Source organism: Pseudophryne corroboree, chromosome 6 (genome assembly GCF_028390025.1).
Source record: "Pseudophryne corroboree isolate aPseCor3 chromosome 6, aPseCor3.hap2, whole genome shotgun sequence".
NCBI classification, from domain to species: domain Eukaryota; kingdom Metazoa; phylum Chordata; class Amphibia; order Anura; family Myobatrachidae; genus Pseudophryne; species Pseudophryne corroboree.
The window spans coordinates 423298513-423316198 of NC_086449.1; the positions used below are offsets into that span (position 1 = coordinate 423298513).

Consider the following 17686-nt stretch of genomic DNA (forward strand, 5'->3'; position numbering starts at 1 on the left):
GCGCGCTCGGGTTAGCCGAGCAAGGCGGGAGGATCCGAGTCTGCTCGGACCCGTGTAAAAAAAAGGTAAAGCTCGGGTGGGTTCGGTTTCTCGGAAACCGAACCCGCTCATCACTATTATATAATTATTATTTTTTTGCTTTTTTTGGGGGGGGGGGGGGCTTGTTTGTATATTATATGGGGGTTATGAATAGAACTCCATTATTACTTCACGTTGCTACTATAATAGCATCAATTGATTTTGAATACCTTTTCATTTATTCTGTAATGTACTTTTTCCCTGGATCGGTTTTGTATACAAATTGGGAGCAGGATGCGTCAAAAGTACAAATGTGGTCAAACCTCAGAAAATGCTGTTTCTCCTTCAGGGTCCACAGTGGTATCCACAGGATTTACCTTGGGATATCAGGTAGCGACAGCGGAATGGCATCAACGGTCTAAGTTTTCAGACTTCCAGGATGCAACGGGCCAGTCCCCTATATCCCCGCCTCTTGGCTCAGGCAATTCATGTTTTTGTTTGGTGCGGCAGGAGCTGGACCATGGTCTAGAGCAGAGGTTCTCAAACTCGGTCCTCGGGGGCCCACACAGTGCATGTTTTGCAGGTCTCCTCACAGAATCACAAGTGAAATAATTAGCTCCACCTGTGGACCTTTTAAAATGTGTCAGTGAGTAATTAATACACCTGTGCACCTGCTGGGTTACCTGCAAAACATGCACTGTGTGGGCCCACGAGGACCAAGTTTGAGAACCTCTGGTCTAGAGGGCTGCTAGTTTTTGCAGTCACAAGCTTTTTTTAATTTTATTTTTATAGTCCTACTTTTTATTTTTTTTGAGGGATCTCTCTAAAAATGTCTTATACGTACCATAGAGTCGCACCAACTCTCCTCCGGGTCGTGACAATGCTTACCTCCATGTACAGTGCTGTTTCGGCAGGCGTAGGCTAGGATGTACAAGCAAGTCCAGACTGACGTTACCAGGCTGTGGCCGGAGAACAGGTAGAAGGTAAGACGTCGGTTCCGCTTAGCAAGTTAAGACGTAGGACACAGCCGCACTGTTTTTCTGGGGGAGACTACCAAACAGTCGCTGGTGCGGCTGCCACCTCGAGTGCACCAGCTCTAGGCCTCAAGGATCATAGGTTCCAGGGATTAGTTTGAGGCCGCCATCCTTGGGGTTGATGTTAGCAGTGGGGAGTAAGATGCTCCCCTGGTCGCCCCTCCCCCCAGTTCTTGACCAGTTTCCTCCGAGTTTCCCGCCATGAACTGATTTCCCCGCTTCCGTCTGAGTCTCTAGAAGTCAAACTAACCCAGTCTCAGCGTGGTGCGGCTGTGTCACTGGTGCGTCTGTGTTCACTTTGGCGTCTGTGTTCTCTAGTAGCGTCTGGATCCACTCAGCGTTCGTTGGCGCAGTGATGGTTCCTGGAAGCAGGGTTAAGTCTCCCTGTATCCCGCTCTCTTGAGGCAGGTGATACAGCACTGAGTCTCTACCTACCCTTTTGGTACTGAGTAGTTGTATAAGTGCCTGATGCATATGAGTGTTGTAAACTGTTACTGCTGTATCTTTCGCTGTTAGTCTGAATACGTTAAAGTCCTATATAAGGTAATGCAGTAATATGTTTTTCTTACATACCTGAAGTGTATTCTGTAGTTGAATGCTGTTTTCAGAGGTTTGGCTAAATTTCTCATATGTACCAAACTCCGGAAAGTGATACATTATAGATGGCATTTGCGTAAAAGAAGCCTATTTGCATTACTAAACATTTTGGTCATTTGTTTATTATATGGAGAGGGGGCCTGGGCTGCACACCCTAGCTTCTTATAATGGGATGTGCTACATTGCTGGGACTTAGTACTACAATATAGGAACAAGGGTGCAGGTGCACCATACACCATTAAAATTATTACAACCATAATATAATATTCAAGGTTCTTGGCATATATTGGCCAGTATATGAGCTTGCCCACCTACTTCACAGTGACCTCATCGGACAGGTCCCTAACACTATAGGGGTTCATCTCTGGAGCACAGAGCACCCCCAGATCACCCCAGCCACACCACCCCAGGGCACCACACAGAAAAAGGATAGGAGTGAAAGATCAGTGTTAAGCAAATGAAACAGGCTGCTGAATATAAAAGCAGAAGAAAAAAAAAAGGACAGCAGTAAGGTGTCTGTGTTAGAAAGTGAGGTTAGCTGAGCAGTGTTACAAGTGTAAAAGATATGTGAAAAATGCTACATAAATATAAAACAAACACCGTGTGATATAAGTGTTAAAAGAAAATGTAAGGTGGTGATGCCTCAAAGTGACCCAGCCAGAGCAATACAGGGAGTTCCACGCCCCAAACGTTCAACCCCAAACTGACTTTGTACAGTATATAATTGAAAGGATCTTACCTATGTCTTTTGTGCAGTCAGCATGTGCTGGTTCCCTGGGGTGGTGTGGCTGGGGTGGTCTGGGGGTGCTCTGCTTCCCAGAGATGAACCCCTATAGTGTTAGGGACCTGTCTGATGAGGTCACCGTGAAGTAGGCCAATATATGCCAAGAACCTTGAATATTATATTATGGTTGTAATAATTTTAATTCCATCATTTGTTTATTGCCTAACATTTTCATCTTTATTTTTCACCTTTTGTTATGGATTGGGCAAGTTACTGATATTTACTAATACTGTATATGTGTTATATTTATAGTTATCATAGGCGCAACTAGTGACTGTAGGTTGCCTGGCAATGGTCTATATTGATTTTAGATATTTGACAGAGCGCCCGAATTGACGACACTTATGTCATACAATTAACTAACTGCTTCAGTTCTATTAGGCATTTAGAGTAGGTATAGTTATTTTTGTGGACTGATTTGTTTATCTTTGTTTACATTTTAATCGGGTCCTGTTTCATCACTTCTGGCGCCATGGTGCTAACATCCCTTCCCTGCTTCCGGGGATGCAGTGTTTTGTGTTCCACTTGCCAATTTGTGATAGGAGGCACTTTTGGCTCAGTCCTGCTAACCGTCCCACCATCGTTGCTCCATACCCACATTAAGCAAGCCACACCACCAACATTGTGACGCCCAGTTTTATATTGCATGTTCTGGTAGAAAAAGGCAGCCACTGGTTTGTGTTTGCCCCTAAGACACTATAGTTTGGGGGTGGGTGGGGGGGGGGGGGAGTGTTGGTGCTGATGGTATTCCTTGTTTTTAATAGAGTATGGGTTCTCAAACTCAGTCCTCAGGACTTCAAACAGTGCATGTTTTTCAGGTCTCCTCACAGAATCACAAGTGAAATAATTAGCTCCACCTTATGATATGTGTTAGTGAGTAATGACTACACCTGTGCACCTTCTAGGTGACCTATGAAACGTGAGCTGAGGACTAATCTTGAGAACCACTGTAACAGAGTATAACATGTAGCTGTCATTGCTTTAAAATGTATTTAGTGGGTATGGAGAGGACTAAATGTCACCCCAGTTTAATTTCTTAACTTTTTAGTTCTTCTGCTACAACACCATACTTTCTAAACTTTTTAATATGCTATTATGACATGCTCTGCCTTTTACTGGTGTAATTCCGCCTACATTACATTTTGAAGTAGAAATCCCACCTACTTTGGTTTTGGTTCCGCCTACAGTTGATCTGGTGCCGCCCACATAAGGCCTCTTCTATAAATTTTTCTAGGGCCACTATTATTTCCCAATCCGCCCCTGACGGCATGGCGGTACTAGGAAAGTCCAGAACATTGCTCTTCATTAATGTAATATATCCTAGTGATCCAGTGGAAAGGTTGTATAGTAGCCCCTTTCAGCTTTCAGTGCACTACCAGAGGGTATTTGGATTAGTCCTGTATTCAAATTAATTCAGGAGGTGCCAAAAGTGTTGGGGATTGCAGCAACACTGGAGCTAGAATCCATATGGTACCTGAAAAAAAGAATAAAAATAAATAAATGAATTAAAGAAAGAAAAAAAAAAAAAAATATATATATATATATATATATATATATATATATTTCACCTATTTCCAGTGTAGATCGGTCCTTTTCAGTCCATGTAGGCATCGAAACCTAGACTTTGACTGTAGTTAAGAACCAATTGCCCATTCAGTCTGCCCTTTTGTTTTTATCCTTTGGGTAACCTCAACCCTATTTGATCCTTATACACAGTAGGTTGCCTGACAGAAATAGATTACTATTGCATGAGTGAGATGAAAATGCAACAGGAACATGTCAGTATAAATAAACAAAGCTTGCTCTGTCTGTTGCAGTAATAAATGTTAATGTATTCAGAATAGTCAGCACAATCCTTTGTAAGATGCAGAGAAAATGTTACATTTTAAAAGTGCTGTTAATCATGAGCGTGTCAGACTGTAGCAGAATACGGTCCATGCTCAAGCAGTGCAAAATAACAAAAGTTACCCCAAAATGCCAGTGTGTCAGAGATGTGAGGATAGGTGCGTGACTGGGATAACAGTGGTGGTCATTCCGAGTTCGCTCGTTGCCGATTTTCGCTATGCTGCGATTTACTGCTAAATGCGCATGTGCATGGTACGCAGCGCGCATGCGCTTAGTTGTTTAACTAAAAACTTAGCAGTTTTGCTGTTGTTCGTGTGGCGCTTTTCAGTCGCACTGCTGATCGGTGAGTGATTGACAGGAAAGGGGCGTTTTTGGGTGGGAACTGAGCATTTTCCGGGAGTTTGCGAAAAAACCCAGGCGTGTCGGGCAAAAACGCAGGAGTGGCTGGCCGAACGCAAGGCGTGTTTGTGACGTCAAACCAGGAACTAAACGGACCTGGCTGATCACAATCTAGGAGTATGTCTGGAGCTACTCAGAAACTGCAAGGAATTATTTAGTAACAGTTCTGCTAATCTTTCGTTCACTATTCTGCTAAGCTAAGATACACTCCCAGAGGGCGGCGGCCTAGTGTTTGCAATGCTGCTAAAAGCAGCTAGCGAGCGATCAACTCGGAATGAGGGCCTGTGTGTTTAGTGTGAAAGCCGGAATTACCTAAGGGTCAGTAGAAAAAGCCTCTTGATTACAGTTTGTTTTTAAACTTTAATCATCAGTTATGAAAGTTCGACTAACCTTTTTGTTTTTTCTTTCTTAAAGTTTGAGGTCCCTCTTGAAATCTACTTTGTTGCCGAAGGGGTAAGGTAAGGATCACAAATTGGATGGTCAAAAGTCTTTAGTTATGTTACATTATGTTATGTTAAATCACTCACGGGAGATTATCTTTTTTTTGTAAGCAATTATCCCATCTGTCACCACAGATAGAAATCCTGGAAATGTGACCTGTTCGACTTTAATGTGCGAGATCTATGGGTTTATGATTTACTGCATTTTCTATCTTTAGCCTGATCAATTTGGGGTATGAGCCCCCTGAAGACAGAGAAAGAGGAAAACCTACATTCCCAAACCTACAGGTGTTTACAAATAAGACAGGTACAATTATAAAAAAAAAAAAAGGCTGAACCCGTAATCCAACAAAATGCATGCATGAAGTATTATTCAATGGATCAGTAAACTGTTTCAACCATCTTTGCCTATTACTCTCCTCATCTCTGCATGGCTTCAGTCAAATGCCTTGAAGGAGAAACTTAACAGCTTGCTCCACGTTAGGCTCATCTGCAAATACTGTAGGCCTAGAGCTGATCATCTCAGCTGGTGTCTCGTCGTCCAGTCTATAGACAAAAGCAGGTATTGAGGACGTTTCTCATAGAGCCCTAGTGTCACCAAAGGTAAACTGCACCCTATTTACTGCTCTTTTTTCTTTCTCTTTTCATATATACTTTAATTGAGCACTCTGGTGACATCTGTGGCAACTATTGAAATGGTTACAAATTTACATTATACATATTGCACTTATATATGGCTTTTGTATTTTCTTTTTAGGTGGTTTGTGTCTGTTTTATTATCAACCTCCAAAACCGTTGCAAGAACTCACTTATGTAGTAGCATTTCTACATAAAGGTAAACACCTGTCTGTCTGTCTGTTTTTTAATGTTGACAATTACTTGCAGCAGCACTGTTTAAATCCTATACTATACCTATAATAGCCGGTAAGTAGTTTGTGTTGTAAAGTCTATGATCTATGATATTTTGTTGTTTTTACTCTGGGTAATGAATATGGAGCTGCTAGCCATGGTTGCTAACATTCAGAAACAAATGTGTAATGCCAGTACCCTGAGGGACTCCCCTTTTGTGGCATAGTGACTGGAAGTGGCTAGAGGAGCTTGTGTGGTTCCCTAAGCATTGTGCTAATGCAGAAGACCTTTTATAGCAGGGGTGGCCAACCACTCAGGGGCAAAGAGCCCCAAAAAATCTGTAGTCAAGCCAAAGAGCCGGTAACATGCGTGCGCCCCCAAAACTGGGCCATGGCCTAACTGGCACAAGGCCACACCCAATTTTTGGCAGTCGGCCTTCAGTATGACGTTCGTAGGAGCATGACCGTGTGTCACATCCCCGTTTTTAGTTACACTGGGGGCGAGAAGCACAAACATTTGACACATTACGACAGGTAGAGTCCCCATTTTACACATTACGGCAGGCAAGAGTCCCTATTTTATACATTGCGGCAGGCAAGAGTCCCCATTTTACACATTACAGCAGGCAAGAGTCCCCATTTTACACATTATGGCAGGCAAGAGTCCCCATTTTACACATTACGGCAGGCAAGTGGCTCCAGGCTGTAGGCTCAAGTCTCCCCAGGCAGGCTCCAGATAAATACATAATTACCGCAGCATCCACGAGTCCCGCCACCGCGTCTCTCCTCTCCTCGTGGCAGTGGCTCCACCTCTCATTATGCGATGTGACATCATGACGTTACATCGCGCACAAAGCGGATAGGTGCCAGCGCATCCCAAGCCTCCTGTGAAGGAGGCAGATCTGGGACCAGTGACAAGTGCGGGAGCCGCATCAACTGAAGGGGAGAGCCGCATGCGGCTCAAGAGCCACGGGTTGGCCACCCCTGTTTTATAGGATCCTCATAGACTAGAGATGGAGCGTGTTAAAACAACAAGTACGCACTACAGAATTATTCTTGTTAATTTCCCTTTGCTCACCAGCAATAGGGGATCTCGAGTATACACTAATTTCAAGGATGGAATTTATACCCTTCCTCTGTGTTTACATGCTGACCATGGTCACTACACTGCAGGACAGTGATGGACAAACATGTGCTGAAAATTCTTTTGCTCTTTGAATCCTACATGGTTTATTTGTTCATGCGCTAATTAACCTACCAATTATGTCTTTCTCCGGCAGGGTCCACAGGTTATCCACAGGATAACAATGGGATATGATGAAGCGACAGCAGATTTGCACCAATCGGTCAAAGCTTTTCCGGCCTCCCAGCCTGCAACGGGCCCGTCCATATATCCCCGCCTCTTTGCTCAGGCAAATCAGTTTTTTGTTTGGTGTGGCAAGTGCTGGACCATGGTCAGAGGGCTGCTGATTCTTAGCAGCCCTAAGCTTTCTTATTTTATTTTTATAGTCTTACTATTTTTTGAGTGATCTTTTTAAACAGCGTCTTATATGTACCTTAGAAAGAGTCGCTCCAACAACTCTCTGCCGGGTCGCTACAACGCTTACCCACAAGTACAGAGCTATTTCGACGGGCGTCTGTGTCGGATATGGTCCAGCAGACGTTACCAGGCTGTGGCCGGAGCATGGGGAGAAGGTAAGGCATCGATTCTGCTTAGAAGGGGGATACGGACACAGCTGCACTGTTTTGGGAAGGAGACCACCAAACAGTCGCTGACGCGGCTGCCACCTCGGGTGCACCAGTGCTAGGCCTTAGTATGAGGCCGCAATCCCTAGGGTTGATGTCAGCAGTGGGGAGTCAGACGCTCTCCTGGTCGCCCCTCCCCCCTGGTTCATGACCAGTTTCCTCCGAGTCTCCCGCCATGAACTGTTTCCCGCTTCCGTCTCAGACGCTGTACAGGACCCAGTCGCAGCATAGGCGGCTGTGTGACTGCTGCGTTTGTGTTCACTGAGCGTCTGTGTTCTCTATAGGTTCATGGAGCGACAGTGTACACTAGTAGCATCTGGATACACTCAGCGTTTGCGAATGTATTGATCGGTCCTGGAAGCGAGGTGAGTCTCCCTGTATCCCACTCTACTGAGTACGGGTTATACAGCACTAAGTCTCTATCTACCTTTTGAGTACGAATAGTTAGATAAAGTGTCTTTTGCATTTGAGTCTGTATACATTTACTGTTGTTTCTTTCGCATTTGCATCTGAATACGTTAGATCTGTTTAAAACATGATGCAGTAATATGTTCTCCTACATACTTAAAATGTAGCTGTAGTTGGTGTTGTGCTCATATTGCTTAATATACTAATGTATAACATGTGACTAACTGCTAGCGTGATTGCTGACTTTACTATCTTTCTGTCACCTTTTTTTTTTCCGATCCTCAATGCCGGTGCATGGGTAGGGTCGGATTGTATATCACTTTAAAAAATTTAAAATGATTACAGTCACAAATTGTGTAGTACACTGTGGAAGTGTTGATTATTTATCATGTCTAAGAGTGGCAAAGGTGAGGAAGGTACACTCACAGCAACACCAACACTCATATCATGTTTGTCTTGCAAAGCTGTGTTATCCTCTCAGTATCTGGTTCAGGATGGTTTATGTGCAAATTGTTTTAGCTTTCATCAGGGGTTAATGAAAAATACAAGGCAGATTCAGGTACAAATGGATCCACCTTGGGCTATGTTTGCACAGACTTTATCCAGTACAGCTGAACGGATAATTCCTCCAACTCCTGTACCAGTGATGTCAAACTCAAATTCATCGGGGGCCGCATCAGCAGTTTGGTCCCCATCAAAGGGCCGGTTGTATCTGTAGGTCTATTCAAAATTTACCGCTCCACCTGCCTTATATGTGCCCAGCCATCTGCCCCCTTTTAAAGTGCCCAGCCATGTGCCCCCTTTTATAGTGCCCAGCCATGTGCCCCCTTTTATAGTGCCCAGCCATGTGCCCCCTTTTATAGTGCACAGGTCCCCATTTTACACATTGTGGCAGGCACAGGTCCCCATTTTACACATTGTGGCAGGCACAGGTCCCCATTTTACACATTGTGGCAGGCACAGGTCCCCATTTTACACATTGTGGCAGGCACAGGTCCCCATTTTACACATTGTGGCAGGCACAGGTCCCCATTTTACACATTGTGGCAGGCACAGGTCCCCATTTTACACATAGCGGCAGGTACAGGTCCCCATTTTACACATTGTGGCAGGCACAGGTCCCCATTTTACACATTGTGGCAGGCACAGGTCCCCATTTTACACATAGCGGCAGGTACAGGTCCCCATTTTACACATTGTGGCAGGCACAGGTCCCCATTTTACACATTGTGGCAGGCACAGGTCCCCATTTTACACATAGCGGCAGGTACAGGTCCCCATTTTACACATTGTGGCAGGCACAGGTCCCCATTTTACACATTGTGGCAGGCACAGGTCCCCATTTTACACATAGCGGCAGGTACAGGTCCCCATTTTACACATTGCGGCAGGTGGTGGAAGGAGGGAGAGAGAGAGAAAGAGAGGAAGGGAGAGGGGCTGACTTACATTTGAAGCGGTTCTCGCCGCTCTTCAGCCGCCTCTCCCTCCTCGTCTGCGCGGCTCCCTTCTCCCTCCTCCGACGGGGTTTCGTTGAATGACGCGTTTGCGCCGTGACGTCACGACGCAATCGCGTCATTCCGCGAAACACCCCCCCCCCCCGAGCTGGGCACTCGGGAGAAGGGGGTTTCATGGCGGCGGCACCGCGGGCCATCAGACGAGGTCTGGCGGGCCGGATTTGGCCCGCGGGCCTTGTCTTTGACACCCCTGGGTTACACTATTAACCCTTACATGCAGCTTCCCACCTATGGTGTATCACTTCCAGCAGCAACTCAAAAGAAACAAGCTGATAAACCGGTGGTAAGTAAATGTTCACCTTCACAGGCTACACATGATTCAGATAAGGATTTATCGGAAGATGAAAGCTCAATTAATTCTACTTCATCATACGAAGAGGAGGAGGAAGGTCTCAGCTCAGTGGATATAGCGGAGTTAATTAAAGCAATGAAAGCCATTCTATCCTTAGAGGAATCAGCAGAGCCTGTGTTAAAAACCAAGTCACCTGTGTTTAAACGTCCCAAAACAGTTAAAACAGAGTTTCCAGGGTCAGATCAGCTGACAGAAATTATGGAAGAGGCTTGGGCTACGCCCAATAAGAAGTTTAGAATTCCTAAGAAATGGAATTCCAATTATCCTCTCCCAGCTGGGGATTGTTTAAAAAGGGAGGTGTCTCCTAAAGTAGATACGCATGTAATTCGATTAGTGCGAAAATCTACATTACCTTTGCCTTCAACATCATTAAATGATGTCACGGATAGGAGAGTGGATGGTTTTCTAAAAAACATTTTTTCCCTGTCTGGGGCAGTCATAAGGCCAGCCATGGCTTCAGCTGGGATGGCAAAGGCAGTGGCTGCCTGGGCTGATGCATTGGAGGGGGATTTTTCTATAGCTTCTAGAGAGCAAAAATCCCATATAGCTCATATAAAACAGGCTGCAATGTTCCTGGAAGAAGCAGCATTAGATATGGGTACTATTGCCTCCAGGGCATCAGCTTCAACAATAGCTGCTCGCATGGAAAGCGGATTCAGAATCTAAGAGGTTTTGGAGTCATTACCTTTTTCTGGAGATATTCTTTTTGGTAAAGAATTGACAGATATTTTGGAGTCAGAAGCAGATTCTAAGAAGGTCAAGTTCCCCTCCACGTACAATTTCAAACCTAAAGTTCCGGATTTTCGGCCCTTTCAGTATCAAGGAAAAGCTAATGGAAAAAAAACGAGGGCAAGCAGGCTCATTAAAACAAGTCTGGTAAGACTAAAAAGCATTGGGCTACCAGAGACCGGGTTGGGAAGACAAATGATAAACCATCAGCCTGATGGTGCAGGCCTCCACCTGGGGGACCCCAGAGTGGGGGCCGACTTCTTCAGTTTGCTCAGATCTGGCAGCAGTCTACAACAGATGCCTGGGTGCAGGAAGCGGTATCTCTAGGTTATGCTTTTGCCTTCAAGAAGTGCCCTCCTCGAAGGTTTTTTTGTACCAGCCCGTCTCTGGTAGAGACGAAGGCCAGGGCTTTGTTAAAGGTAGTTCAGAAATTGCGTCACTCAGGAGTAGTCATTCCAGTTCCTCCTGTGCAACGAGGACAGGGGTTTTACTCCAACCTGTCTTTAGTTTGGAAGCCAAATGGGTCTTTTCGGCCTATTCTCAATCTCAAAGTACTGAAAAATACATTTGGGTACCTCGGTTTCACATGGAGAAGTTACATTCCATCATTTTGGCCATGGAACCAGGGGATTATATGGTATCCCTGGATATACAGGATGCTTACCTACATGTTCCTATAGCACTCACCCATCAGTGCTATCTCAGGGTCGCTATCCTCCAACAGCATTTTCAGTTCCAGGCCCTACTTTTGGGTTAGCCACAGCTCCCAGAGTATTTACCAAGATTATGGTGGTAATGGCAGCTTATCTCCGCCAGCAGGGGATAAGAATTTTTCGACCTCGACGATCTTTTAATCCTGGCACAGACACAGGAGTTGCTCTTATGTCATCTACGACAGACAATAACATGTCTGCAGAACCACGGGTGGCTCATAAATTGGGCAAAAACGTCTCTGGTTCCGTCACAACGGATGACTCACTTGGGGGGCGGTGCTAGATTGAGGTCTTCAGAGAGTAAGTTTACCTCTGAACAAGATATCCAAGGTCCTGTCAAGGATTCAGGACTTGTTACACAGTCAAAAGGTATCCATTCAAGCAGCAATGCGGGTGATGGGTTTGATGGTATCAACGTTCGACATGGTGGAGTATGCACAATTCCACTCAAGGCCTCTGTAGCGTCTGATTCTTACCAAATGCAATGGGTTGCATCAGAGAATAAAAACACAGACCCCGTCTTTTACGATAGAAGTAAGAAGGTCATTAGCCTGGTGGCTACAGACATCCCATCTGGACAACGGGAGACCCCTTTGGATATCAGATTGGGAAATTTTGATGACAGATGCCAGTCTTCAGGGCTGGGGAGCAGTGTCAGGAAGGTTGTGTTTTCAGGGGCAATGGACCAGGGAAGAAAGTTGCCTGCCAATAAACATATTGGAACTTCGGGCCATATACATGGCACTGATTCAAGCAAAGGACATTCTTCGGGGAAAACCAGTCCAGATCCGCTCGAACAATGCAGCCGAAAAGCGATGGAGGAGGTAAGTCACATACTAAAGTGGGCAGAACTTCATCATCCAGTCTTGTCCGCAGGGTTTGTTCCGGGAGTCCTAAACTGGGAAGCGGACTTTCTCAGTCAACACGCCATTCAGGCAAGTGAATGGTCTGTACACCCGAAGGTCTTCCGGACTCTAGTAGGCAAGTGGGGGTTGCCAGACATAGATCTCATGGCGTCCCATCTGAACAACAAAGTTCTCGCATACGGGGCAAGAACAAAGGATCCCAAAGCGATCTTTGTGGATGCCCTGTCGGTGAGATGGGACTTTCATCTGGCTTATGTGTTTCCTCCAATCACCCTATTGCCCAGGGTGGTGAGAAAGATGAAGCAAGGGAAAGGTGCCATGATACTAATAGCTCCGGCTTGGCCCAGAAGACATTGGTACACAGATCTGCAGAGGATGTCGATGGATGTTCCACTTCTGCTCCCTCAACGTCCATATTTACTGATGCAGGGTCCTTGTTATCACAGACATCTGGATCGACTGTCTTTGACGGCGTGGCTCTTGAAACCTCTATCCTGAAGTCAAGAGGATTCTCACAATTCAAACTATACTCAGAGCAAGGATCCCCTTCCTCAGCTCACATTTATCATCGAATATGGCAAACCTATATTCATTGGTGCAGTGAACGGAAAATGGACCCCAAGGCTTTCAGAGTTTCCAGGGTCTTAGCATTACTTCATGCAGAAATGGATAAAGGTTTGAAGGTGGCTTCCTTGAGAGTGCAAGTGTCGGCATTGACTGTATGGTTCCAAAAGAAAATTGCCAATTTACAGGATGTGCATGCTTTTTTCCAGGAAATGCTGCGCACTCAACCTCCTTTTGTTCCTCCTACAGTGCCTTGGGACTTAAGTCTAGTCCTGAAAGCCCTTGAAGTTGCCCCATTGGAACGACTTAATAAAGTGGATCTTAAATGGTTAACAGTTAAAGTTCTCTTTCTACTGGCTATGACGTCAGCTAAAAGCGTATCAGATTTAGGGGCATTATCATGTCGTTCTCCATTTGTGATTTTTTTATCCAGATAAAGCAGTTCTCAGAACTAGATCTGGGTATCTTCCGAAGGTGGTGTCTAAATTTCACCTTAATGAAGAAATTGTAGTCCCGGCTTTCCAGGTACCGGGCCTTTCTGCGGGAGATGCATCGCTGGACATGGTCCGTGCATTAAGGATCTACGTGGATCGTACCAGTGCCATCAGAAAGACAGATTCTCTCTTGATTCTCTGCGGATTTCACAAGAGAGGATGGCCTGCTGATAAGCAGACACTGGCAAGATGGCTTCGGATGACGCTTTCAGAAGCATATTCTCAGGCTGATCTCCCTGTTCCAGCTAATGACTCTACTTGTAAGGTAGGTCCATCATGGGCAGCACAACGTGGTGCTTCAGCAGAACAGATATGTAAGGGAGCCACATGGTCTTCCATTAACACATTCATTAAATATTATGCCTTGGATACCTTTGCCTCTCATGACGCTGAATTCGGGCGAAGGATTCTCCTGTCCAATCAGGAGCGTCCCAGCCACTAAATTGCTTTGGGAAATCCCATTGTTATCCTGTGGATAACCTGTTGACCCTGCCGGAGAAATATACGTTATGGTAAGAACTTACCGTTGATAACGGTATTTCTCCTAAGTCCACAGGATCCACAGGGATCCCACCCTGATGCACCTGATTTGAGGATCTTGCTACTCAGTAACCTCTTCCTTCTTGTACAGAAGGGTGTGCATGTGTGTTCTTATCGCCTGATTAGGGCTGCCTATGATACTCCTGCCTTGAGCTTTGGAATACAACTGATTTGCCTGAGCAAGGAGGCGGGAATATATGGACGGGCCCGTTGCATGCTGGGAGGCCGGAAAAGCTTTGACCGATTGGTGCAAATCCACTGTCGCTTCATCATATCCCATTGTTATCCTGTGGATCCTGTGGACTTAGGTAAAATACCGTCATCAACGGTAAGTTCTTCCCATAACGTATATTTTGAAGTGCGAGAAGAAACCAGATAACACAGAGGAAACTCACGCAAACATGGGGAGAACATACAAACGTCACACACAAGGCGTCAGTGCTAACCACTGTCCTTAATTGTGATGTTGATGTCTAAATGTGCCACACTGTCATTGAAGTAAAGTGGACTGAGCAACTGTAGTGTGTTAAAGCATTGTTATCTGTGTAAGAGTAAGAAAATAAGAATTAGTTTGACTTTAATGTTTTACTTATTTATTCATTCAGCAGTGTTATGTTGGGTACACACCTGGCTGACAGGTCGGCCGTTAAGCTAAGCCGACCTATTTGACGATTGGTAAGTGCATACACACTTATTAATCGTTCACCCGATGTCTCGTGCATGACATCACAAATGGGCGGGCTTGTTGAGATGCCAGTCACTGGCGGTCCCTGCATCATGCCACCCACCCATACACACAACCAGATGTGCTGATATATCCGCCGTCAGCTGTGCACAGACATATTGAGGGTACACACCCACTGACGGGCCCGTAATATATCAGTTGTTTGATTGAACGGCCAATATAGCTCTTGGTGTATACCCAGCTTTAGTGTGGTCCATAAAATGATGCCTTGCTTGAACTTGCAAACTAAAATATCTATTTGCAATTTTGTTTTTAGGATGCAGTAAAACATTTAAAGTCTCACCTGCAATTGAAGATTCTCAGCAGCTCAAGAACTTATCTTTCATAAATATTGGTAAGATTGCAGCCTTTTTTTTTTTAATGTAATGTTTATTGACAGGTCACAATAAATGGAAGCAATGATGCAAAAGACATACACAATGAGTATCAGAAAATAATATAATTGATACCTATCATAATCCAAAATACAGCATAGTGACCAGTTTTAAAATTTAAAAGGGAGGTCGGAGCTCAGAGAGGTGACGGCATGGCAGACCATGAAAAGGCGAAGGGAGAAAAGGAGCCAATACAGAAAGGAAGAGAGGCAAAAGAGGTCCGCTTCCTGACTCCGGGATCCCGGATGTCCGTTTTCCGGCGGGGACGCCAGAGCAACGAAGTCCCTTGTGGTGGTCAGGATGCCGGCGTCTGCATACTGAACGCCGGTATCCCGACCACCGATACCATAACTACATCTCGACCTTACTTGCAGGGAAATTTTGGCAGGGGAAGTAAAATGATTAGATGACCATAAAATACAAACACAAGCTGTTAAGTTAGAGCTTTACATATTAAGCAATTCTGTAAGGATACACATGATTTAAAATCAACATGATAATGTTAGAGACCTCTGTTCACATGTCATTGCCTACAACATAAATCTGTGTTGTTGGGGGCGTGGTCTGGGGTCTGAAGGAGGCAGACGTGTTGGAATAGAGCTCCTTAGACCCATAGCCCAAATTAACTATCCCCCTTGTGTCTACGCCTACTAGGCCACCCCACTTCTTCTGCTGCCCTCCTGGTGCCCCCCAGCTGAGACCCCTGAGGTACCGCGGAAACGGGGAGCAGTTTTAACTGCTCCCGCGGATTGCGGCCTGCGGGGTCGGAAGAAGCCGGGGCCTCGATTTTAGCAGTAGGCCGGGGAAGGCTCCGGGACCCGCTGATCGGGCCGCGAACATCAAAAAAGAACTTCAAACACCCACCTGCCGCCGGCCGCTTGCTGCGGCTAGTCGTTTTCTCCCTGCCTCCGGCTTCCACAGTGACAGGGACCCAGCAACTCGGCAGATGGGAGGAGGACGCCCGGCGGCCATCTTGGATTCAGTGAAAGGCACTGTACTGTGCTTTCACTGCAGCTGCAACTCCGTGCAGAAAAGACATAAGGGAGACCCACAAAGCTGGGCCATATAGGCTTGCCCACACTACAAAATACTACAAAAACAATCATAGTTCTACCCCCACCCATCTATCCATCCACTCATTCACCCATCCATCCATTTATCCATCCATCCATCCACCCATCCATCCATCCATCCACCTATCCATTTAATTACTCTTTATAATTGCTGGCTGACTCCTTAAGCGGTGGCCTGGGGTCCTGTATATACACCCCGATCGAGATATATCAGAGGCACCACCATTACAAGTGAAAATATGGGCCCCTAGCCTCGTGCATGCCTGCCTGATGCCACCCTAAGACCACGAGGGGGGTTCTTGCACGATGACGGCCCTCATACTACATAATACCGAGGAAATGTGAAAGTGTAATTCTAATCTGCTCTATCTAAAGACCGATCTCATGATGAAAGGGATAAAGAAAAAAAAAAAGGCCAAGACTAAGCCGGACGAGATTCCTCCCCCCGCGAATCGACATTCATCAGATCTACGTCCGTTCCTAACCTCTCCAACCTCGACCCTCTCTGCCTCTACTAACGTCCCGACCTTCTCGAGTGTACACGACCCGGTGGACGACATGACCTCCCCTGGGCCTCCGGAGCCCTCACAGGCCCTCTCCTTATCTGCGGAGATAAGTGAAATATTGTCTCATGTACGATCACTTCCCACGAAACAAGACTTCTCCGCCTTGGAGACCCGTCTACTATCCACCATCACTCAGGAAGTGACAGCGCTCCGACAAGATATGTCCCAAATCGCGACTCGAGTCGATGTCCTGGAACGTCATGAATCGTCTACTGTGGACTCTTTGACTAGATTTCGGGAAGTGCTATCTCACCAACGGGACGATATCTCCTTCTTAAAGTCGCGCATAGAGGACATGGATAATCGCGGCCGGCGAAATAATATTAGAGTCAGGGGCCTGCCGGAGAGCGTCCAGCAAACAGACCTGGTACACGACTTATCTAAGATATTCGGGGAACTTATCGACCTGGACCCGAATAAAGACATCATATTCGATAGAGCTCACAGAGCCCTTCGCCCTCGAGGCTTGCCCTCCGACAGACCACGGGACGTGATTTGTAGGCTACACTATTACACCCAAAAAGAGGATATAATGAGGTCGGCCCATCTACTAGACAACATTGAATTTCAAGGCGACAAGATCCAGATATTCCCTGACCTTGCCTGGTCAACCTTACAACAACGTCGCGCCTTGAAACCTCTTACAGACTCTCTCAGGAAGCTCGAGCTGAAATACAGATGGGGCTTTCCATTCTCCCTCCAGGTCTCTCATGGCGGCAAAATTGCGAGTCTTTCTAGACCGTCGGATTTACAGGCTTTCTTCACGACTTTAGGTATCCCCCCGGTTCCGGTTCCTGACTGGGACGCCTTTCACCACCTTCCGGACTTACCTGTTGTACTCCCTCCAGAGGACGCGTGGCAGCAGGTTCGCACCCCGCGGATGCGGGGATCCACTCCTGGCCCACGACTTTTGAAGCCTCCTTGAGTGCGAGGCCTCGTCCCGAGTGGATGTAATTTTACTTGCCGAATATGTTATACATTGATTTTTTCTGTCTTTTCATAGTGCAAGGTATTGTTCACCAATGTGATCGGTTTTT

The 17686-nt window shown here is 45.9% G+C and overlaps 1 protein-coding gene across 4 annotated transcripts in view; it reads left to right on the top strand.

Annotated features, from left to right (window-relative positions):
• GSAP (gamma-secretase activating protein) overlaps nt 1–17686 on the top strand; it is a 233463-nt gene that overhangs the window by 131014 nt on the left and 84763 nt on the right. For all 4 annotated transcript variants that reach the window (XM_063926993.1, XM_063926992.1, XM_063926990.1 and 1 more), the window contains 4 exons: nt 5092–5135; nt 5336–5424; nt 5875–5952; nt 14893–14970. In XM_063926993.1, the coding sequence (XP_063783063.1) occupies nt 5092–5135; nt 5336–5424; nt 5875–5952; nt 14893–14970 (289 nt within the window). The remainder of the gene's footprint in view (nt 1–5091; nt 5136–5335; nt 5425–5874; nt 5953–14892; nt 14971–17686) is intronic.